Below are 25322 nucleotides of genomic sequence, written 5' to 3'. Positions count from 1 at the left end.
AGGCAGCCAACAGATACATGAGAAAATGCTCTCGATCATTAGCCATTAGAGAAATGCAAATTAAAACTACGATGAGATTCCATCTGACACCAACTAGACCGGCATTAATTCAAAAAACACAAAATAATAAATGTTGGAGAGGCTGCAGAGAGATTGGAACTCTCATACACTGCTGGTGGGAATGTAAAATGGTACAACCACTTTGGAAATCTATCTGGCGTTATCTTAAACAGTTAGAAATAGAACTACCATTCAACCCAGAAATCCCACTCCTGGGAATATACCCTAGAGATACAAGAGCCTTCATACAAACAGATATATGCACACCCATGTTTATTGCAGCTCTGTTTACAATAGCAAAAAGTTGGAAGCAACCAAGGTGTCCATCAACGGATGAATGGGTAAATAAATTCTGGTATATTCACACAATGGAATACTACGCATCGATAAATAACAGTGATGAATCTCTGAAACATTTCATAACATGGAGGAACCTGGAAGGCATTATGCTGAGCGAAATTAGTCAGAGGCAAAAGGACAAATATTGTATAAGACCACTATTATAAGATCTTGAGAAATAGTAAACCTGAGAAGAACACATACTTTTGTGGTTACGAGGGGGGGAGGGAGGGAGGGTGGGAGAGGGTTTTTTATTGATTAATCAGTAGATAAGAACGGCTTTAGGTGAAGGGAAAGACAACACTCAATACATGGAAGGTCAGCTCAATTGGACTGGACCAAAAGCAAAGAAGTTTCCGGGATAAAATGAATGCTTCAAAGGTCAGCGGAGCAGGGGCGGGGGTCTGGGGAACATGGTTTGAGGGGACTTCTAAGTCAATTGGCAAAATAATTCTATTATGAAATCATTCTGCATCCCGCTTTGAAATGTGGCGTCTGGGGTCTTAAATGCTAACAAGCGGCCATCTAAGATGCATCAATTGGTCTCAACCCACCTGGAGCAAAGGAAAATGAAGAACACCAAGGCCACACGACAACTAAGAGCCCAAGAGACAGAAAGGACCACATGAACCAGAGACCTACATCATTCTGAGACCAGAAGAACTAGTTGGTGCCCGGCCACAATCGATGACTGCCCTGACAGGGAGCACAGCAGAGGACCCCTGAGGGAGCAGGAGATCAGTGGGATACAGACCCCAAATTCTCATAAAAAGACCAAACTTAATGGTCTGACTGAGACTAGAGGAATCCCGGCTGCCATGCTCCCCAAACCTTCTGTTGGCACAGGACAGGAACCATCCCCGAAGACAACTCATCAGACATGAAAGGGACTGGTCAGCGGATGGGAGAGAGACACTGATGAAGAGTGAGCTAATTATATCAGGTGGACACTTGAGATTGTGTTGGCAACTCTTGTCTGGAGGGGGGATGGGAGGATAGAGAGAGGGAAGCCGGCAAAATTGTCAAGAAAGGAGAGACTGAAAGGGCTGACTCAAGAGGGGGAGAGCAAGTGGGAGTAAGGAGTGAGATGTATGTAAACTTATATGAGACAGACTGATTGGATTTGTAAACGTTCACTTGAAGCTTAATAAAAGTTATTAAACAAAACAAAACAAAACAAAACAAAACAAGACTAACACAGCCCTGGGGCAAGGACTAGAAAGCAGGAGGAGTCAGGAAAGCTGGTGATAGGGAACCCAAGATTGAGCAGGGGGAGTGTTGACATGTCATGGGGTTGTGAACCAATGTCATAAAACAATATGTGTACTAACTGTTTAATGAGAAACTAGTTTGTTCTGTAAACCTTCATCTAAAGTACAATAAAAATAAGTAAATAAATAAAATAAAAATTAAAAAAAAAAAAAAAATGACCTGTAAGTGTACTGAGAGAGATTAAATCTCAGGGAGTGATCAAAGAAAAGCAAATCAAAATAATAATGGGATGTCATTTCTCACCTCTTGGATTTGAAACAATTAAAAAGATTTACAAATACCTAATGTTGTTAATAAGGAGCCCTGATGGGGCAATGGTCAAGTACTTGTCTGCTAACTGAATGTTGTCAGTTCCAACCCATCAGCCGCTCTGTGGAAGAAAAGACCTGGCAATCTGCTCCCATAAAAATTACAGCCTAGGAAACCCTTAGGTTCTACGCCATCCTATAGGGTCGCTATGAGTTGGAATCGACTCAATAGCACACAACAGTGTTGTTAATAATGGGGAAATGAGTATATTAAAAAAAACAAAAAACCCCAAATCCATCGCCATTGAGTCGATTCCAACTCATAGCAACCCTACAGGACAGAGTAGAACTGCCCCATAGAGTTTCCAAGGAGCGCCTGGTGGATTTGAACTGCTGGCCTTTAGGTTAGCAGCTGTAGCTCTTAACCCTACGCCACCAGGGTTTCCAAATATAGTGCTTTTATATATGGCAGATGGGAATGTAAATTGGGGCACTAATGGGGTGCACTCTAGAGATTAAAATAAAATTTAAAGTGCATAAACCTCCGTACTGACATAAACAAATGATTGAATAAATGAATAAAACATGGGGAAAATAGACAAAAAGAATTTTAAATAATTTATGTATATACTCTGCCCTTAAGTGTGGACTGCATATAGTATAGTATGAAAAGGGGAGTGGGGAATACTTTACGGTGTCAAAGTGAAGTAGCAAAAATGCATTTTCTTTAGTATTTTAATCTTAGAGAGAATATATTTTCTCACTTGTTTTAGTATAGCTGTATAAGCTGTGATTAAATCTCTAGTCCTTGGAAAATGGTGCAGGCTCTGTTCAAAATATAGCTGAGCAGCCTGTTCCACTCTTATAACAAACACCCAAGTGTCTTACAACATGTTTTCCCCTGTTCAAAATAGGTGATTGAGAGCTTGACATGACTAACGCCATAATGATGCTCTAAGTAATTTCTAAAAATTTTTTTATTGTACCAGCTGCACCCGTCTCTTCCAAAGGGGTGCAGAGCTGTCTCAGTTCCTGTGGCCTTGGTCTTCTTTTTTTTTTTCTCTTGAGAAACGACCTTCAGCCTGCAAACTGACAGGAAGGCTCTCTGACATTTTTAATCTGCAACTTCCTTACTTCCTATCTCAGCCACAGTGGACTTGGCAAAACATTCCCACTAGCCGAGAGATTCTTATGTGAGTTTTTTAGAGTCCGGATGTCTGATATGCATATCTTTAATTTAATAAAGAGTTTCTTTGTAGCTGTTTTGTGACGTATAAGACTATCTGTGGACTACGCGCTCAAAACATTAAGTAACCCTGATCTTCCCCATATAAAACCCTTCCATCAACCCTTTAAGGTAGACAGAATTTGGGAGAAATTTAACCCCCTCTGTCTCTTGAATACTGGTATTCAATAAAGCCCTCTTACTGCTTACCTCCTCCTGTGTCAGAATTGGCTTTGCGGCAGGCGGCTCGAACCCACGATTTGAGGTAACAAAAGCCTAATACTTGATAAACGTGACCTCAGCCAGGTGATCAAGGTCAACATCAACAGCACTAAGTCGTGTTGATAGTATGTACCCTTGATATTATGTGATGAAAATGGCACTTGTCCTCTGTTGTCTTCCTTCCCAAAACCCATAACCGCAGTCTAACCATGAGAAAACATCAGATAAATATATGTGAAGGTTTTACAAAATAATTGGCCTATATGCCTCAAAACTGTCAAGGTTATAAAAAACAAGGAAAATCTGGTAAACTGTCGGAGCCTAGAGGAGTCTAAGGAGACACGACTACTAAGTTAATGTGGTATCCTGAATGCAAAAATTATCAGTATTGGCTCTTTAATTATACCAAATGTATCATGGCAATGTAAGATGTTAATAGTAGGAAAAACTTTCTGTGGTATCTTTGCAACTTTTCTGTAAAGATAAAATCATTCTAAAATTAAAAAAAAAAAACTAACAATTAAGAAAAGATAAAAAAAACAAAACAAAAACTCTCTAAACCAGTTGTCATTGAGTCAGTTTTGACTCAGGGCAACCTCATGTGTGGCAGAGTAGAACTGTGCTCCATGGTCTTTTTTTTTTTTTCTATTGTTTGCCAATTCAACAATTTTGACATGTATAATTCAGTGATGATTACATTCTTCATGTTGTGCAACCATTATCGCTATCCTTTTCTGAATTAGTTCACCACCCATAGAGTTTTTAGTGGCTGAGTTTTCAGAAGTAGACTACTAGACTTTTCCTTCCAAGGTGCCTCTGGGTGGATTTGAACCTCTAACCTTTCAGTTAACAGCCAAGCATGTTAATGGTTTGTACCATCCAGGGACTCTAAAAACTTCCTAGAGAGAAATGAAAAAATGTGTAGACCTTGTAATTGTACTTCTGGGAATGAATCCCAAGAAGATAATCACCCAAGCGTGCAAAGATGCATGAACAAGGGTAGTCATCAGAATTTTTTTTTTATAATTTTTATTGTGCTTTAAGTGAAAGTTTACAAATCAAGTCAGTCTCTCACTCAAAAACCCACATACACCTTGCTACACACTCCCAATTACTCTCCTCCAGTCATCCGAATTTTGAATATAATAATAAAAATCTGGAAACAACTTCTGCTGATAGATGACTGGTTAAATAAAATGTTGTACACCTGTTTACTGTAACATTGTTCAGTTATTTAAAATGATGTATTTCTAAATTTATTAATATTTTAATATTTGCATGACATATTTTTGAGAAAAAAGCAAATAATAACGTATAGTTTAATTCCACTGATAGAAAATTCTGTGTGTATGTATGTGTTTGTGTGTGTTGTGCATGTATGATGTTTGTAGTTTGCATAGGGAGTATTTAAAGGAAGTTCCTCAAAATGTTAATAGTGGGTATATCTGAATGTTGAGATTTTGTATGTCTTTTTTCTTCTCTACGTTTTCTTGAATTCCTGAATTTTCTACATGTTTGTGCATTATTTTTATAATAGATAATACTAAAGCTACTTTGATTTTTTAAAAAGGTCTATACATACTTTATAACTGACTTTACAGAATATTTTTGAGAATAATTTAAGAATAATGAGCTAGAATACATAACTTTTTTGTCATTTGGGATAATTTTCTAAAGATTTATTACGTACCTTCCGAAAGTGCTGGTAGTACTGTTCAAAATAAATTTATTTAGATCACGTCTTTTCACATGGCTGAATATTTTTATGCTTTATTGCAATTCCTCTCCAAATTAGCATTTTGCAATTTTACATATGCTTCATTAGAGATGAACTGACCTAACATATCTGATCTATTCTGACAGGAACTGAATTCATTAGGGCTGAGCACACCTCCTGCATTTTGCAATAACAGCATATAACCAATAACAACATATGAAGCTGGGTATTAATTCTTAAGAATGAAGGTGGGGTTCCTCTCAATACCTAACCTTTTGGTTTGCTTTCTTTTATTAAGCTGGGTGCACACCTGAAACATTACCAGATGTCTTGGTGTGGGTGCAAGGACTACATTATGAATAACTGTGTGCTCAGACTGGCCTCCTGATCATGTGTATCTCTAGCAGCTTCTTCAAGAAATTTAGGAATGTCCATTGGTTTGCATTCCAACCAGTGAGATCTCACAGTAAAAATCATATAACAAATATTCCTGTGCACTTCTAAAAACAGGTTGGGCGCTGAATGTAGTAAGTAGGGCAAGGAGAAATTTCTTGGTAAGTCTTTAATGGAAGTTTTATCTGAATTTCCACATTTTCTGGAATATTCCCTAATTAAGACTCTTTCTTGTTTTTTTTTCTGTACCACTGCAGTGAGTTTCTATGGTTCCTGGGTGGCACAAGCAGTTTGTACTTAGCTACTAACCTAAAGGTTGGTGGTTTGAACCCATCCAGTGGCACTGTGGAAGAAAGGTGTGGCAATCTGCTTTCATAAAAATAATAGCCAAGGAAACTATGGAGCAGTTCTAGTCTGTAACACATTGAGTTGCCATTGAGTAGAAACTGACTTGAGAGGGATGGGTTTGTTTTTAGTTTGGTAATGAGCTTCTAACTAGCCTTATGGTGTGTGGGCTCTTCTCTTTCTAGTCTAAATACTTCTGAACATGAATCTGTTAGAGCCTGGTTACATCATGTTGTGTACGTGTTCAGGACTTCTTAACCGCAAAATAAAGCCCAAACTTGTTAACCAAGCACATTCCTACATCTGTGTCTTGTCTCAGGCTTTGGACACTGTGTGTCCTACTCATCCTTACAGCCAACCTGAAATCACCTTTTAAAATAAGTCTTCACTGATGATCTCCAAGATTGGATATAATCTATACTCCCTCTGCATCGTCTAACCACACACTCTCATACCTTTGGTACTCTCATGCCATCTCCCCACTATGTATCGTGTATCACAAGTATTTTTAAACTTGTTTAAGCTTCCATGGTAGAGTAGGTCTATGAGGGCAGGATCTATATCTACTCTATTTTTGTTTGTCCACAATGTTTGGCGGAGTTAGTGCTTAATAAATATTTATTGAGGGAACAAGAACTGCCATTTCTAGCACTATAAGCTTTTGCTTCCCAGTGTTAACCCTACCTCTGCCTCCTATCCTAGCTTTTCCTCCCAAATCATTCTAATTCAGCTATTTATTCTGATATCATTGAATATTTAAATCATATACCTAACTTCTCTTGCTCTAATTCCATGCTGGTAAGTCTTCTAATAACTTGGCTTCCAGTGAAGCTTGCCACTAGGGGAAGGGTTAGGCAAGCTGATGATTCAATCCCTCAACAGTGATAGTTCTCAAAGCGTGGCCCCTGAATCAATAGCATCAGCATTATCTACCTGGGAGCTGGTGGTGGATTCCAGCAATCTTTGTTTTAACAAGCCTACCAGGTGATTCTGCTCCATGCTAAAGTATGAGAACTATTGAAATAATTGATATTCTTAGGACTGTCTTTAAATAGGTTAGGGGGAGTGAGCAATCCTGAGACTGGTCAACTCTAGCCCTGCGGGGTTGAAGGCTGGACACTGCTCTGTGGTGATATATGAATGCTAAGGGTCCACATGTGAGGTTTCCTGGCAGATAGTCAGTGGGCCTCTTCAAATGAGAGCCCAAGCTTGCTTTGCATACAGTGAAACTTGCGAGATCCAGAACTTGACGGGACTGCCTTGTTTTTCAGGGTCTCGCAAGTTTTCTGCCTTTGACAGGGTGCGGTCTTACCACTTCTGTATTGCTCTCTATTAGTGAAAAATATGTGAGTTTTCCTTCTTTGACAGGTTTCCATCTTTCACAGGTTTTACTGTATTTCCATTCGAACTTCTGTGTCTATCATTGAGCCAAAGTATGGTGTTGGCCAAACTATGTCATTATTAACATGGCAAACATATCTTTTAATACCTACTATTTTGTGTATTTGATTAGATAAGGAAAGAGGAAAGAAGGCCAAATGAAAAGGCTTTGAAAAGGCAATCTCAAGGGTGGTAGCAATAAAAAATGATTACCTTGCTCAGGCAATAGCCTGCAAGTGTTTAAAATCATAATCAAATAAACTGCGTATTTATTCATGGCCCTTCTAAAACCTTTTCACTCATAACTTAAGAAAATGTGAATTAGAGCTGATAGGCTAATAAATTAACTTTGGAAAAGCACAGAGAAATACATCTTTCATCACTTGTTGTTGTTAGGTGCCGTCAAGTTGATTCCGACTCATAGAAACCCTATAGGACAAAGTAGAACTGCCCCATAGGGTTCCCAAAGAGCAGCTGGTGAATTTGAACTGCTCACCTTTTGGTTAACAGTCTGAGCTCTTAACCACTTTGCCACCAGAGCTCCCTTTCATCACTAAAGGAGAAAAACATGCAAAGCATGTAGCAATTGAAAATGTATGGAAAATACTAGGTTCAATGTATTCATTTTATAATGGAATAAAGAGCAATGACAAAATTAACTTACCATAGATTCAATTCTTTCACTCAAAGTCCTGTATTCCTGTGTACCTGGTGAATTTAACTGATCATTATATTCAACACTTAAGATTTGAAAGCTGCTATGGTAAAAGTAAGATTTTTGATCTGTAAAGAAAAAAAAAGAGGTAGAATCAGCCTCACATTACAAACTAGTTTAATATTTATATTATTTGGGATTTAAAAAAAAAAAAGGAGCCCTGGTGGCACAGTGGTTCAGACCTTGGCTGCTAATCGAAGGGTCTATAGTTCAAATCCACTGGCTACTCCTTGGAAACCCTATGGGGCAGCTCTACCCTGTCTTATAGGGTCACTATGAGTTGCTATTTGGGATCATGGAGGCAATATTACATAATTTAATAAATTTGCTTTCCTTAAAAGAAAGAAAATGCTATATTTAATATAAATGTAATTATAAAATCACTATTTTTCTTTCAATTTTTAAAAAAGCTGGAGTTAAAGATGTATTAAAATCAGAATAGCATCATTATTTGAGAAAATGAAATTATTTAGGAATAGTATAATTTTTATTTCACTATATTTTAGGGAGATTTGTGGTGGCATATTTATTCATCCAAAAAACATTAATGAATATATTATATTCTATTATTACTTTATCATTAACGAAAGACCCAAAGTAATTATAAATAGTTTTTAAAAAATACTTCAAATAATAGTCTTTACAGAGGCATTAGTGATTTGTCATTACTGTTTCCTGGACTAAGCTAGAAAATAAGTCTTCTGACAGGATGTCTAATCTGATTGTGGATATGAATTTTTTCCATCAAAGCAGGTCTTCCAAAGGGCATGGTCAGCTAGCTGTGTGATGGAGATAAGATCCCTAAAACATATCTGCCCACAACCCAGAAACATTGTGAACACAGACATAACTACATGAAATCTGTCTCAGGGAAAATCTGTGTTTGCTTTCCATCATTTGTAAACAGTACTTGTGCAGAGAAATACCTAGATCAAGAGAAAAAGCTGGGGATCCTGGGAGAAAGGTGGCCCTTCATAGCAGAAGATGGGCAAGTCTTTCTTGGACCAGTGGTCACTGGGATACAGTTTACAGAACACTTACCAAGGTTCCTACTCTTAGGTTTAAGTGTAAGAATACAGTGTCATTAACAGTGATAATTCATTTGATTTCATCTGAAACTTGATGTCTCTTTTCCTACCTTCTGGAATTTACCTTACAGATAGTTGACTCCAGGTAATTTTGTAAAAACAGACTGTAGTCAAAACACAACTTAGTCACAGCTTTTTAATAATAATTGGTTGAAATGATTATTGACAGTTACTGCCTTTTCTAATATTGGTAATATTATTGCACCATTTGGAATGTTTCAACCTTTGCATGGTTAAGTATTTTTGCCTGTCTAAAAGTATTTTTTACAATATTTTCTAAAATTCAAATTCCTTTATGGTCAATTTTACTCACACTTCGAGGAAGAGGGAGAGAGAGAGATTGAGAGACAAAGAAAACAATTTATTTTCTCTCCTAATGTTCTATTATTGTATGTAACTTTAGGCTCTTTCCAACTTTTCTTTATTATAAACATTGAATAAAAAAATATTTTTTTATTCAATGTTTATAAAAATATTTTTTATTCAATGTTCATAAAAAATTTTTATTCAATGTTTATAAAAATATTTTTTATTCAATGTTTATAAAAATTTTTTTATTCAATGTTTATAAAAATATTTTTTTGTTCAATGTTTATAAAAAATTTTTATTCAATGTTTATAATAAAGAAAATTTGGAAAGAGCCTAAAGTTACATACAATAATAGAACGTTAGGAGAGAAAATAAATTGTTTTCTTTGTCTCTCAATCTCTCTCTCTCCCTCTCCCTCTTCCTCTCCCTCTTTCCCTCTCTTCCTTCACACACACACACACACACAAATTTAAATGACTTAACTAAAATATATCTGAAATAAAAATAATCTCACAGTATGTTTTAAAGGAAAGAAGCAGATTTTAAAAGGCATGATATTATGTAGTAAAATGTGACACATTTTGTATATCCACATTAAAGCATTTGAAAGAATATTCACCAAGATATTTAGGAAGACTATGAATGAGCAGAGTATGCATATTCTTTATATCATTTTTTCTTGTCTACACTCTCTAATATTTTAGTGATATAATAATAAAAAGTTAAACAAATAATATAAGAACAGAATTTTAAAAGAAGTTTATTTTTACTCCCTTTACTTAACTGCAAAGTCATCTCCTCACTATTATACCTATTCTACTTATAAGACTGTGTTTTCAGGAGACAAGACATGAATTAAAAGATCCTTAGATATGTCTAAGTTTTAGGTGTTGAAACTTAAGGTTCTTTTTAATATTTCACTGTTATGATTTTATCAGGTTATTAAATGGAGAAGGAAATCATGGTATTAATGAAAAACATAATGGGCAAATTCAAACAACAGAAAAGTATCAAGAGGTTTTGTTTCCTTTGGCTAGCATAATCATTGCCTGAGTAATAATGTTTGTTAAACTATAAAGGCTAAAGAAGAGAAGAGAAAAAAATACTGATTATAGGAAAATACAAATGTAAACGTATATTTAGTGAAGAATTATAAGACATGTAATCATGTTATATTAAAAACCAAAAGTGGCAAAAAGAGAGAATGCCAAGCTTTTCATCTGAAAGTATATTTAGTTGTCTAGTCCAAAGACCAATAATTTTCTGGTACTTACCAAAACCTAAAAAGTAGATAAGTAGAGCTATAGTCACTGCCAGGATCATCACCACTGCAACGACAACGAGAGCGACCACACACGGATTCAGGAATCTTGAAGTTGATGGCACCCGTCCTGGCCTTAAAGATCAAAAGTTCACCCATTTTACCCATAGAAGCCATCATGTAGTGCTCATGATCATCTTCTGCCTTCCTAAACCTCTTAGATTGCATCTGACTCAATTTACAGGAAGTCAAGTGATTCTTCATTGGAATATAGTCCTGGAAGTGAGTCTGAACTGAACAAGATTCTCTTTAATGGATTTTCTTTAAAAAATTTTCACCTCAAAAATGTTGACATTTGGGTAGTTTAATAGATGAATAAGGCAATGTGACTTATGATTTATAGTTATTTTCCCTTTGTATTAGTCATCTAGTGCTGCTCTAACAGAAATACCACATGTGGATGGCTTTAACGAAGATAAATTTATTTTCTCACAGACTAGTAGGCTAGAAGTCCAAATTCAGGGTGTCAGCTCCAGCGGAAGGCTTTCTCTGTCAGCTCTGGAGGAAGGTCCTTGTTATCAATCTTCCCCCAGACTAGGAGCTTCTCTGTGCAGGAACCCCAAGTTCAAAAGACACGCTCTGCTCCCAGCACTGCTTTCTTGGTGGTATGAGGTCTCTGCTCGCTTCCCTTTCCTTTTATCTCTTGTAAAATAGAATGTGGTTCAGGCCACACCCCAGAGAAACTCCCTTTACATTGGATCAAGGATGTGACCTGAGCAAGAGTGTTATATTCCACCCTAATCCTCTTTAACCACAGGCAGAGATTATGATTTATAACAGATAGGAAAATCCCAAATAGAGGACAACCACACAATATGGAAATCATGGCCTAAGCAAGCTGACACACAGTTTTCGGGGACACAATTCAATCCATGACACTCTTCTTTGGCTAATTGATGAAAGTCTCAAGAATAACTAATTGATATCTATTTTACTGCATCTTCTTCTAGGACTCTATAGACTACACTACTATAGTAACCTCCTTCACCTGGGCACCATCCCTGGGGATGTACAGAAGAGAGACAATTTTGGGGCTGACAAAGAAAAGAAGCTAGAGTGGGGATGGGAGGGTCAGAACAGTAGCATTCCTCACTGTAATATTCTCCATATTATTAAAAATAGAGATGTGCCATAGCTGGTAAGAATGCAAAAATGGTACAGCCGCTGTGGAAGACAGTTTGGCAGTTCTTCAAAAAGTTAAAAATAGAGCTACCATCCCAAACCCAAACCAAAACCACTGCCTTGAGTAGATTTTGACTCATAGTGACTCCATACAGTTTCCAAGACTGTAAATCTCTATAGAAGCAGACTGCCACATCTTTCTCCCATGGAGAGGCTTGTGGTTTCAGACTGCTGACCTTTCAGTTAGCAGTCAATTGCTTTAACCACTGCTCAACCAGGGCTCCTTAGAACTACTATTAGAAACCAACCAAACCCACCGCCGTCAAGTTGATTCCGACTCATAGCGACCCTATAGGACAGAGTAGAACTGCCCCATAGAGCTTCCAAGGAGCACCCGGCAGATTTGAACTGCCGATCTCTTGGTTAGCAGCTGTAGCACTTAACCACTATGCCACCAGGGTTTCCATAGAACTACTATGGGACCCAGCAATTCCATTCTTAGGTATATCCTCATGAGGCTTGAAACAGTGACACAAACAGAAACAGGTACACCAATGTTCATTGCAGCACTATTCATAACACCCAAAAAGTAGAAACAACCCAAATGTCTATCAATAGATGAATGGATAAATAAAATGTGGTATATAATAAAATGGAATACTACTCTGCTATACAGAGAATTAAAGCCCTGATACATGCTACAACATGAAAGTACATTTAGTTGTCTAGGCCAAAAAACAATGATTTTAAAACTTGAAAACATTATGCTGAGTGAAGTAAGTCAATCACAAAAACAAAAAATATTGTATGATCTCATGAATGTGAAATAACTAGAAAAGGCAGATGTATAGAGATTTTTTTTTTAGAGTTTAATACTGGTTGCAAGGGGAGGGGACAAGGGAGGAGTCATATTTTAGATAGCACTGAGTTTGAGGTTTTCTTTATGGCATGGAAAATTTAGCAATGGGTATTGATGATGGTTACAGGGCATGACTGATGTAATTGATCTCACTGAATTTTACATGTGAAAAATATCAAAATAGCAAATGTTGTGTTATCTATATTTTTACAATAAAAAATTAGGGATATGGGCAGAGACAGAGAGAGCTGGAATCCAGGGGAGTAGCAAACACCTAACATGAATTAGAACTGTACCAAGGACAGAGGATTTATGTGGTTTATCATTTTTTTCCCCTGAATCAATCCACTGCCACGTAAGGCAATGGATTTATACTCACACAGTATCTGATATACATCAGGCATACTGCCCAGAAACTCCCTCATTCACTGCCCCCCTCTTCCAACCACACACACTTGCATTGGGTGGTCCCCAGAAGAACCGGGGGTGAATTTCTGTTCTACCCATTGTGTGCTTAGAGATCATATTGCAATTTATCTCAAAACTTTCTTCATCTGAAAAATGGGAATAATAATACCTGCCTCACAAGGCTCTTTTGCAGGTTAAATGGATATAAAGTATACAGTTCTAGTTAAATAGGTTATTCGCTAGGCTGTGAGCCCCTTGAGGGTAAAGCAGGTGATTATGCCTATGTTTCTGAAACTTCATAGATGCCTGGCACATGTAGGTGTTTCAAAAGTCTTTATAATATTTATAAATATTTGTTGTATGAATGAACTCCTGAACTTTAAATGTTTCACACTTAAAAGCCTTAACAGAGCTGAAAAGCAGTTATATTTAGCCAGACAATAGCCTGATTTTCATTTTTCTATTTTGCCGGCATTTTAGTATTATTGTGAAGGGGCTGTTCTGGGGGTCAGTGGTTCTCAGATGTTTTGGTTTCACAGCAGGTTTGTCCAGTGTTGTTGGGTTTACCCAACTTACATACCTACAAAAGGGCACCTGCCTGTGTAGTGTACCGCCAGCACAGTTGTATGCTATGGCTCTGGGACCAGTACAATTTCAGAAGATTAATTGAGGCTGCTATAGATGTGCCAACTTTTGGTTTTGTTGGACAAACACCTTATACATTATAAAAATTAACCCTGCACAAGCACTGTAATTTAATAAAAGAAAGAATATTGACATTCATAAAAGTAGGAAAGACATTATTTCAGAATAAAAAACAAAGATGAATAATAAAGCTTAGCTTATTTCTTTTTATGATGTCTTTACTGTGTTGCCCTTATTTGTTTGCTTTGTTTTATTAGTGAAAATGGACTCACTGACAATATTCTAGAGAACCACTGCTATCATAATTTTTGAGTTGGTAGAAAATTGGCGCTTTGACATTTGCTAACTTTTTGGCCTCAGTTTCCTCATTTGTTAAATGGAGATAATGGTGCCTATCTCATGGGGTTGTTGTACCAATTACATGCACTCACAAATGTACAGTGTTTGGAATTTGTGAGTTCTGTAAATGTTAGTGGTTGCTGCTGAACAGTGGAAGAGCCCCCTCAAAAAATGGTACAGATGGAGACAAAGGTAAACCCCAAAGCCTACATAAGTCTCAAACTGATTAATCCTCCCCTCAGCAACCAAGGGTTAATTGTATTTCCAGAAATGAACTGATGTGTTAAGATTTATGATACAGAGTGAGAAGTACTGAAAAACATGGATTAAATTGGGGGCCAAAATTTCCTAAACCAAAGCCCAAAGTCTAGAGTAAGCTTGGTTGAGCTTCTCATGGGAAAAACTTTAGAGCTAACTTTGCTTTCAGTTCATGGAAAACATCTTGAACTCAACGCCTGAAAAGCATCATGAGCTATATGACTCAGCAAACAAAGGGCATGGTGGCCAAATTACCTTAATCTCACAAGCCACAATTAATTGCATAAAAATGGATTGTTCCACCCTGTAGAAACAGCCACAGAAATATCTGCTGTCTTGTTCATAGTGCAACTTGTAGTTGAACTTCTGTGTGTTGCTGATTATAAAGTTTATGGCAACGCAAACTAAATTATCCACAATATTTACCTTGCAAACTATTAGAAAAAATATGTTCGCAAATAGTGTCTGAAATTTGACTAACGATGAAGTGGAAATATGTACAAGAAAATAAGTCAGGATCCTAATCAGTGATATTTTTAGTGCTTGCAAAACAAATATTCCATTCTCACACATTTAACCAGCTCCCCTCCGCCTCTCTTTCTCTGACTTGGAAAAATTACACAAATGTTGGAAAACTTATCTTTCTATACTTTTAGTGTGTGAACCTATGTGTCAGGCGTTGTACATATATTGTTGCCAGTCCTCACAATATCCTCATATAGTAACCATTATGATTCCCATTTTGAATATAGGGAAACTGAAGTTTAAAGAGTAAATAATTCCTGATTACTCAAGAAGCAGTGGAGCTGGAAACTGAAACCAGGTTTGTCTTAAACCATATGCACTTCCTCTCATACATACTTCTTCCCTGAATACTTTGCCTAACACTACAGGAAACAGGACAACTTGGGGACTCCTGTCTCTCCTGACCTCACTTGGAGAAACAAAAGGAACCAGTATGCTTATTAAATGTCAACAACTTTGTCTTTATATAGAGTAAGTGTGCAATAAAATAATTGTTGATTTATTTTTAATTTGAAAGTACACCTTACATTAATATGTCACATTTATGTAGGAATACTAATTAATCTCTGCCATTGAAACATATTGCTGCTGAAAACCTCTTTTAAATCTTAAAAAGCAAAGCTGTCACTTTGATGACAAAGGCGTGCCTAACCCAAGCCATGGTATTTTCAGTAGGCTCATATGTATGCAAAAGTTGGAAAAAAAAAAAAAAGAAGACCAAAGAATTGATGCAGTTGAATTATGGTGTTGGCAAAGAATATTGAATATACCATGGGCTACCCAAAGAATGAAGAAATCTGTCTTGGTAGAAGTACAGCCAGAATGCTCCTTAGAAGCAAGGATGGTGAGACTTTATCTAATGTACTTTGGACATCCACCACTCATCTGTCAGTTTGTCATTTTGTGGTGGCTAGCATGTTTCTGTGATGCTGTAAGCTATGCCACTGGTATTGCAAATACTGGCGGGAACACCCATGGTAGACAGGTTTTGGTGGAGCTTCCAGACCAAGACAGACTGGGAAGAAGGACCTGACATTCTGCTTCTGAAAAAATTGGCCAGTGAAAACTTTATGAATAGTGGCAGAACATGGTTGAAAGATGAGCCCCTGAGGTCGGGAGGCACTCAATATATGACTGGGGAAAATCTGCCTTCTCAAAATAGAGTCAACCTTAATGATGTGAATAGAGTCAAACTTCTGATACCTTTGTTTGCTAATGTGGCATGACTCCATATGAGAAGAAACAGCTGCAAACATCCAGTAGCAATGGAATGTGGAATGTACCCAGTATGAATCTAGGAAAATTGGAAGTGTCAAAAGTGAAATGCAATGCTTCAAGATCGATATCCTAGGCATTAGTGAGCTGACATGGACTGGTACTGGCCATTTTGAATTGGACAATCATAAAGTCTTACTATGCTGGGAATGACAAATTGAAGAGGAATAGAATCTCATTGTCAAAAAGAACATTTCAAGACCTATCCAGAAGTACAATGCTGTCAGTGATAGGATAATATTCATACACCTACAACAAAGACCAGTTAATACGGCTATTATTCAAATTTATGCAGCAAACACTAAGGCCAAAGATGAAGAAATTGAAGGCTTTTACCAACTTCTGCAGTCTGAAATTGATCAAACATGCAACCAAGATGCACTGATAATTAGTGGTGATTGAAATGTGAAAGTTGGAAACAAAGACGAAGGATCATTAGTTGGACATATGGCCTTGGTGATAGAAACACCGTGGGAGATCTCATGATAAAATTTTGGAAGACCAATGACCTATTCATTGGAAATACCTTTTCTTCATCAACGTAAGTGAGGACAATACATGTGGACCTTGCCAGATGAGATACACAGAAATCAAATATACTACATCTGTAGAAAGAGACAATGGAGAAACTCAGTATCATCAGTCAGAGCAAGGCCAGGCGCTGACTGTGGAACAGACCATCAATTGCTCATATGCAAGTTCAAGTTGAAGCTTAAGAAAATTAAAACAAGTCCACAAGGCCAAAGTACAACCTTGAGTATATCCCATCTGAATTTAGAGACCATCTCAAAAATAGACTTGATGCATTTAACACTAATGACTGAAGACCAGAGGATTTGTGGGATGACATCCAGGACATCATACATGAAAAAAGCAAAATACCATTAAAAAGACAGAAAAGAAAGTAAAGAGCAAAATGAATGTCAGAAGAGACACTGAAACTTACTGTCGAACATAAAGCAACTAAAACAAATGGAAGAAATGATGAAGTAAAAGAACTAAACATAATATTTCAAAGAGCAGCTGGGAAGACAAAGTAAAGTACTGTAATGAAATGGACAAAGACCTGGAGTTAAAAAAAACCAAAAGGGAAGAACATTCTCAGCATTTCTCAAGCTGAAAGAACTAAAGAAAAAATTCAAACCTCGAATTGCAATGTTGAAGTATTCTTTGGGCAAAATATTGAATGACACAGGTAGCATCAAAAGAAAATGGAAGGGATACGCAAAGTAACTGTACCAAAAAGAAATGGTTGAAGTTCAACCATTTCAGGAGGTATCATTAGGGACAGTTTATCCAATAAGCAAGATAAGCATAGTGCTTACCTTGCTTACCAGATCATCTGTAGTGAACAATTTCACATTTTTTCACCACATCAAAGATTCTGCTTCTAAGTATGGCTGCAGTCTGTCACTTACATAACCCCACAGCACCTTTCTAAGGAATAAAAGCCTCTTTTCAAATTTGTAATTCCTGACAGGGAGGGATTACTCATTGAAAAAGGTAAGCACGGACTTACTTGTATTTACTTCCTAATCTATAGTGAACAATTTCTCATTAAAGATGTGGTGAAACCCATTTGAAATTGTTTATTACATATTAGGAAATAAGCACAAGTTAACTTGTGCTTACCTGACTTACTGGGTAATCTACCCCTGGGATGCATATGATCAAGAACTGATGGTATTGAAGAAAGAAGTCCATGGTGCCCTGAAAGCTTTGGCAAGAAACAAGACTCTAGGAATTGATGGAATACCAGATGAGATATTTCAACAAACAGATGTGATGCTGGAAGTGCTCACTCATCTATGCCAAGAAATTTGAAAGATGGATACCTGGCCAACCAATTGGAGGATATCCATATTTGTGTCCATTCCAAAGAAAGGTTGTCTAACAGAATGTGGAAATAATTGAACAATATCATTAATATTATAACAATTAATAATTTTCCTGAAGATAATTCAAAATTGCAGCAGTACATTGACAGGGAACTGCCAGAAATTCAAGTCAGATTCAGAAGAGGATGTGAAACAAGGGATATCATTGCTGATGTCAGATGGATCTTAGCTGAAAGCAGAGAATATCAGAAAGATGTTTTCCTGTGTGTTATTGTCTATGCAAAGACCTCTTTAAGTGTTAAAAAGCAAAAATGTCACTTTGAGGACTAAGGTGCACCTGACTCAACCTACAGTATTTTCAGTTGCCGCATATGCATGCAAAAGCTGGGCAATAAATAAGGAAGACCGAAGAAAAACTGATGCCTTTGAATTATGGTGTCGGCAAAGAGTATTGAATATTCCATGGACTTCCAGAAGAATGAACAAATATGTCTTGGAGGAAGTACAGCCAGAATGCTTCTAGAAGGTGAGCTTCGTCTTATGTACTTTGGACATGTTGTCAGGAAGAACCAGTCTCTGGAGAAGGGCACTATGCTTGGTAAAGTATAGGGTTTCAGGGAAAAGGGAAAGATCCTCAATGACATGGATTGACACAGTGTCTGCAATAATGGGCTGAAACATAGCAAAAATTGTGAGGATGACACAGGATCAAGCAATGTTTCGTTTTGTTATACACAGGTTTACTGTGAGTCGCAACCTACTTGACGGCACTTAATGACAGCAACAACAACATGGACACATAGTTACACCCAATATATGACTGACTGTGGATTAGTAGAGCTATGTGGCAATGCATTTCAATTATCTGCAAGAATGATGAAAATCTGTGTCAAGGTAACTAAAACTTCAGATATGAGCAGTATGCTTATACAGTACTTTTAGACCATTTTTTGTCTGCTTAAATAAGATTATAAGTATGATAGTAACAAAAACATGGTCTGCAGTCCTTTTGTCTTGGTGTGCATTCTTCCTGGATGATCCCATCCTATGCCATCATTTCAGGAAACACTCGATATTATATTTCCTAAGCTAGATCTTCGGCCAAGACCACTTTCTTTGAGCTCCACGCTATTATTTTCAATTAGCCGTTGATCATCTTCTTGATGCTTTACAACAACTTTAAATATAACAATACAAAACTGAACTTGCTGTCTTTTTCCTTGGGCTGCACTCACACTCACTATTTCTAATATTGGTGATTGTGACTACCATCAACCTGATAGCCCAAGTTAGAGACCAGGAGTTAACTGTTGCTGCTGTCTCTCGGTCACTTCCCATATTCAGTAGGTCACCAAACAGTGCTTATCTTATTGCCTAAATCTTTTTCTCTATTCACTCTATTTTTTCCTTAATTCTGGCTATCATCTTCTTACTTGTATTACTTGCAATGCCTCTTAAGTGGTCTCCCTGCTTCCATTAACTGATCAATTAACTCAAGAGACATTTGGTGAGTGCCTGCAGTCTCTGCAGGCTGGAAATACAGTGGTGAACAGAAACAGACAATTATAACAGCCCTAATTGTTGAGGAAGACAGAAAATGAATATGAAAAATAAGTAAAATAAGAGGAAGAACCGGGAGGTGGGAAAGGGAGTATGTATGGGATGCTGAAAATTTAAATAGAGTGGCCAGAAAAGTCTTTGCTGAAAAAGTGACATTTGAGTAAAGATCAGAAGGTGAGTGAGCAAGTCACACAAATAGCAGGGGAAGATGTATCTAGGCAGCGGGAACAGCAGTGCAGAGGCCCTAAGACAGGTAAATTTGAGGACCAGCAAGGGGGCCAGCAAGTGGAGTGAACAAATGGGGGTAGCAATAGCGGAAGATAAAGTCAAAAAGATGAGTTGTGTAGAGTTGGGGGTGGAGACAGATCACTTGGAGCTTTGCACGTAAGGACTTTGGTCTTTATTCTGAATGAGATACAAGGTCTTAGAAGATTTTGAGCAAAGGAGTGACGTGTCAGATCTATTTCTTCAGTGAAATCACTCTGGGTGCTGTGTGGGAAGTAGTGAGTCTAGGATGGGAGTGGGAGACAACTTAGAAGGTCACCGCAATAATCTAGGCAAGACATGATGGTGGCTTAGACAAGGATGTAGCTGTGGAGGTGGTAAGAAGTGGTCAGAGTCTGGATATATTATGAATTTAGAGCCTAGAGGATTTGCTGATGATTCATTTATGAGGTATGAGAAAAAGAGGAGTCTAGATTGAATTAAAGACTTATTGCTTCTTTCCAATTAACCTGTTGAAATTCTTCCAAATTTTTAAAAAATATAGATCTTAGGGTCTTATATCATCCCTTTCCCTATTTCATTTGAAATTTGTGTATAGCTTGTAAAAATTCTCAGAATGGCATCCAAACCTTCCACATGACATTTAAGGCCAACCATGATCACCCCTGTAGCTTCATCTGCCACACCCTTACCTTCCTGTTCAACTCTAGAGGAAGGAAATGTTACAATCACTATTGTACGTTATTTCTTTTTGCCTGGAAAACTTCTTCATACCTCGGCTTCCTGGCTAATTCCCATTTTACCCTTAAGATAATTCATATGCCATTTTCCTCCAGATTGTTCCCTTCTTCTTCCCTAGTTTCTCCTCATTTGATCCCATAATTCTTGATGAATTCTTCTATTATAGTCCTTATTCAGCACTGTGGTGAGTTTTTCTGCATACATCATCATTTCATTTAATCCTGATAACAACCTTAGTTTACAGATGAGGAAACAGAGGCTTAGAGATGAAGTTACTCAGTAAGTGACAGAGCTTGCATGTGAATCCAGGTCTGTCAAACTCACACTGCAAATGCCCACATCAGAAGGGAGATTTTTTGTTTATTATCACATTGCTACTATTAATTTCTATTGTACTCACAATTTAATTGTTGATGTGAAGAAATGAAATGTTCAAAACATTTTTATAGACCATACATAAATACATGATATACAAACACATGTATTTGAATAGCTATAGTTATACGTTAGATTTATGGAGAATATAAGAACGGTTCCATAGTAAAGGGACTTACTCTATTTTACCAAGAGTGAATCTCATTAACTCTAGAAGGCTACCACTAGGCAGGTAGTAGAGACTATCCAGTTCAGTGGTTTAATATTTTTCAAATTGAGAAACACTTTCTTCAAACAAAATCTCCTTTGGAAGATCAATAAGTAAAACAGATAAAAATGGAGTAGCTGCCCTGTTTGAAATTGGGGTGGGAGAAAAGAACCCCCTTTCCCGATTTCTAGGAAATCGCTGCTGTAGCCCCACACTTTTAATTTTGGGGTCTTGATTATCTTAGATGAACTGTCAAAGGAAATAGAGATGCAGAGTTATTCAGGATTGCATAACTGGATAATGGCAGAGCCATAGTCTTAAGACTTCTTGACTTTATAAAATTTATTTTATTAAACCCATGCTACATTCTGAAAATTCTGGATTAATGTGTAAGATAAGAATCCTATCCTTGAATTCCACAATATTGTGTGTGTGTCTTTGGAATGCAGTATATGACTTTCTTTTAAGTCGATGATTAACCTTCCAATGTATTTTTATCTTGGGTAATATTTAAATAAGTTTATATTCTTGGAGGATATAAATAACTTTGAAGTTATTTGCTTTGAAGACACACAGGCTGAACAAGTGGCGAGGGACCAGAGCTAGCCTATAAAATGCTTTTGTAAGAATTTGGACAAGGCATTTCCTCTGGGTAGACAGTTATAAAAGGGTGATTTTCTGGCTGCATGCGGCTCTACTCTTGGTCAGATAACTTGGCCGTGGGATGTAGGATGTCAGCTCTCAGTCCTCCCATGAGCCATTCACCTTTGTGTGCTGCATGAACTGCACAGCTGTATATAATAATCTTGAAATGATGTGTCAAAGTTCTGAAATCTGCTACTTATAGCGAAAGCCAACCTAAGATTAAAATTCTTTTCATAAAGTTTGTAAATTGATGAGACAAAAGATTAACATGTATGTATGAAAAAAAAAAAAAAACCTGTTGTTGTTGAGTTGATTCTAACTCATAGCAACTCTATAGGTCAGAGTAGAACTGCCCCATAGAGTTTCCAAGGAGTGCCTGGTGGATCTGAACTGCTGACCTTTTGGTTAGCAGCCGTAGCACTTAACCACTGTATCACCAGGGTTTCCAATATGTACGCATATATGGTATATATGTATACAGGCAGTAGTTGGAGAAAGGGGAGTTGATTATGGTTCATGAGAACTTGCTGCCAATGAGACTTTGAATTTGTGCTCAATTCCTTCATTGGCTATTTCACTTTTTCCATTCCTAGGAACCAGGGTACACCCTGGAGCACACTACTTAAGATCTAGTTCACAGAGTGAACTTCATCAGAGAGTATAGCCACACTAGTACCAATCTATCTCTACTGCTGGGGAAATGATAAATAAATGCCTTCCCTACCGATGCTCCTTCCATACTTTGTCTAATTGGTTTTAAGATTAAAGGAATCATTTTCTTATACTGGAAGTCATAGGAGCCCTGGTAGTGCAGTGATTAAGTGTTATGGCTGCTAACCAAAAAAGCCAGCAGTTCAAATCCACCAATTGCTCTTTGGAAACCCTATAGGGCAGTTCTACTCTGTCCTATAGGGTTGCTATGAGTTGATATAGAATCAACGGCAATGGGTTAGGGTTTTAGGAAGTCCATAGGCATTCTTTCTCCAGTTTATTAATTTTTTATATTTTAAGATACTTTATAGCAAATACTACTTCGTTAAAAAAAACTTATTTTCACTGGGTGCTAGTGTTTGAGGGTATACTTTAGACAATTATTAGTGAAGGAAAAGATTGTAGATTATACTTCATCATAGTTAAAGAATATTTCCATTTTTGTAGTATATTCTTTGCTAATAATGTTCACTTAATATTTCTGTAGCAAATTAGGCATTTTATTTTTTTTGTCACACACACAAAAAAAGATAGTTTCTTCTTTTTGAGATTTCCTTCATTCTAGTATCAGCCACATTTCCAAATAAAGGACCTGAGATATAAAGATTCTTTTCATTGACTTTAAGCTTCTGAGCATGGTGTTTAATTCTGGCGTTGTGAAAGGCAGGGTACATGACAGTGATTTATAAACTAAAATTCACTGGAACTCTAAACAGTATTATGCGGGCAACTGAAATATAATAGAAAAAGCTCTAGCTCTGAAGACCGTTATACCAGTAACTGCTGAGTGATCTTGTATAAATCTTTTAATACCTTGGAGTCTCAGTTCCCCCAGCTATATAATCATGATAACAGCACCCACCACACAGAATTTTTGTGAGAATTAATCAGATAATGTGCATTCTATAAAAACTATAAAGTACTAAATAAGCACAAAACATTTGAGTAAAAATTTCTTCATTAATTCATTTAATCTTATTTATTCCTATCTGCTTGTATTTTAATTTATATTATCAAGAGAAAAACTGCCTTTATTTTAAAATATTCAATATTTACCTTTTCCACTGTATCTCTAACATTTTAATCTCACTTTATATACATTCTTTTTCAGAGCTTCATTTAGCACTTCAGTGTGAATGGCCTCTAAATTTACACCCTATAGCTGTAATATTTTCATAAACTCAAATTTCTTCCAACCAACTCTTGGGTATTATCACGTGGATACCATATACCAAGGAATGGAACATAACTGCATCCTCCTCCACTGGAACACTTTTTGGAGTAGCAAAGGTTCAATACTAGCTTTCTACTTTTCTTCTGTGGTCATTAATTCCTTTACTCAGAAATATTTTTTAAGTTTTATATGCCTGTTATTTTGCTAGACATCCCAAAATAAGTAAATATTTAAGGTTCTTAAATATTTCCAAGGGATAAAAGCACCCCAAATGCTATAGAAACTGGGAGGTCAAACAAATAAGGTTTAAGAGAGGAGGGACTGTTACAAAACTTCCTGGGATGTGTGGAATGTGAGCTATGTTTTGAGGAGAAGGTAGGCTTTCTAAATAAATGCAGAAACAGGAACAAAAGAGGTGAAAAGTGCAAAGTGGGCTCTGCAACAATGATTGGCCCAGTATGGCCCTTGTAGGCAGACATGGAAAATAATCTGGAAAACAAGGTTTCTCAACGTTTTGGAAGGCTTTAACTGCTATATGTTTAGACATTTTGTTGTTATTGTTCTTGCTGGCTTTAGAATATTATTAAAGTTTCTAAAATGGATTGAAATTTCTAAAATGGAGAGTGACTGAATACAGTGATATTTTAGAAAGATTAATCTGGTGGCTCAATTGGGCTATAATGAGAGGGAGTTAGAAGCCAGTAGGTCTCCTTGAGAGGCTAACTCTTTAGCCAATTCATGGAATAGGATGGCCTAGAGCCATAATGAGGACTGGGAATGGAAAGGCATGAGGTTGAGGGAAAGATAGTAAATAGGAAATTATTACCTTTTCTGATAGAGAATTTAGTGTCAGGGGCAAGAATTGCAGTCTAAGATAACATTTTGAGGATTGAGCCTGAGTAACTGCGGGACTAGTTACGTTAGTTATATGAATAAATAATTTGAGGTTTTTATTTATTTATTTTTTTTGAGGGATATGTTTTAATAACGTTAATTCTAGTGACTAGTAATGTTTCTGTGTGATAATGCCCAGCAGTTATCTGAAAAGGTGAGTCTGGGCTGACCAAAAGTGGCTGAGATTAGAGATATCTTTTTTGAAGTCATTACCTGAGGTAGAATTTGAAATTCTGAAAGTACGTGAAACCAACTCATTTCACTGCATTAGAATTAAAATTATAGACTTACAATGTAAATCTCTAGGTAGATATACATGAATTTGATTTCATTAAAAAATATCCCATTATTATAGCCTTGTTGCTGTTGTTAGTTGCCTGCTATCCAATTGTGATAGTGACCCCATGTGTGCAGAGTAGAATTGTGCTCTGTAGTAGGGTTTTCAAGGTTGCGTCCTCCTAGAAGCAGTTCTCTTAGCCTGTTTCCTGAGGCACCGCTGGGTGAGTTTGAATTGCCAGACTTTCACTTAACAGTCAAGCGCTTAACCGTTTGAGCCACCCAGGAACTCTTTATCATAGCCTTGCTGTGTTGTTATTAGGTGCTGCCGAGTCGGTTCTGGTTCATAGTGAACCTATGCACAACAGAACAAAATACTTCCTGGTCCTGCACCATCTTCACAATTATTGTTATGCTTGAGCCCATTGTTGCAGCCACTTTGTCAATCCATCTCATTGAAGGACTTCCTCCTTTTTGCTGACCCTCTACTTTACCAAGCATGATGTCCTTCTCCAGGGACTGATCCCTCCTGATAACATGTCCAAAGTATATGAGATGTAGCCTTGCCATCCTTGCTTCTAAGGACCATTCTGGTTGTACTTCTTCCAA

The 25322-nt window shown here is 37.1% G+C and overlaps 1 protein-coding gene across 1 annotated transcript in view; it reads right to left on the bottom strand.

The window, feature by feature from the left end:
* Positions 1 to 25322, bottom strand: part of TMPRSS11D (transmembrane serine protease 11D) — an 86908-nt gene that overhangs the window by 34597 nt on the left and 26989 nt on the right. The window contains exons 2-4 of the mRNA XM_003415938.3: positions 14693 to 14700; positions 10589 to 10710; positions 7866 to 7984 (exon numbers count right to left, since the gene is read on the bottom strand). Coding sequence (XP_003415986.2) covers positions 7866 to 7984; positions 10589 to 10710; positions 14693 to 14700 — 249 coding nt within the window. The remainder of the gene's footprint in view (positions 1 to 7865; positions 7985 to 10588; positions 10711 to 14692; positions 14701 to 25322) is intronic.

Source organism: Loxodonta africana, chromosome 5, assembly GCF_030014295.1.
Source record: "Loxodonta africana isolate mLoxAfr1 chromosome 5, mLoxAfr1.hap2, whole genome shotgun sequence".
Lineage (NCBI taxonomy): Eukaryota > Metazoa > Chordata > Mammalia > Proboscidea > Elephantidae > Loxodonta > Loxodonta africana.
This window is presented reverse-complemented; position numbering and strand designations above follow the sequence as displayed.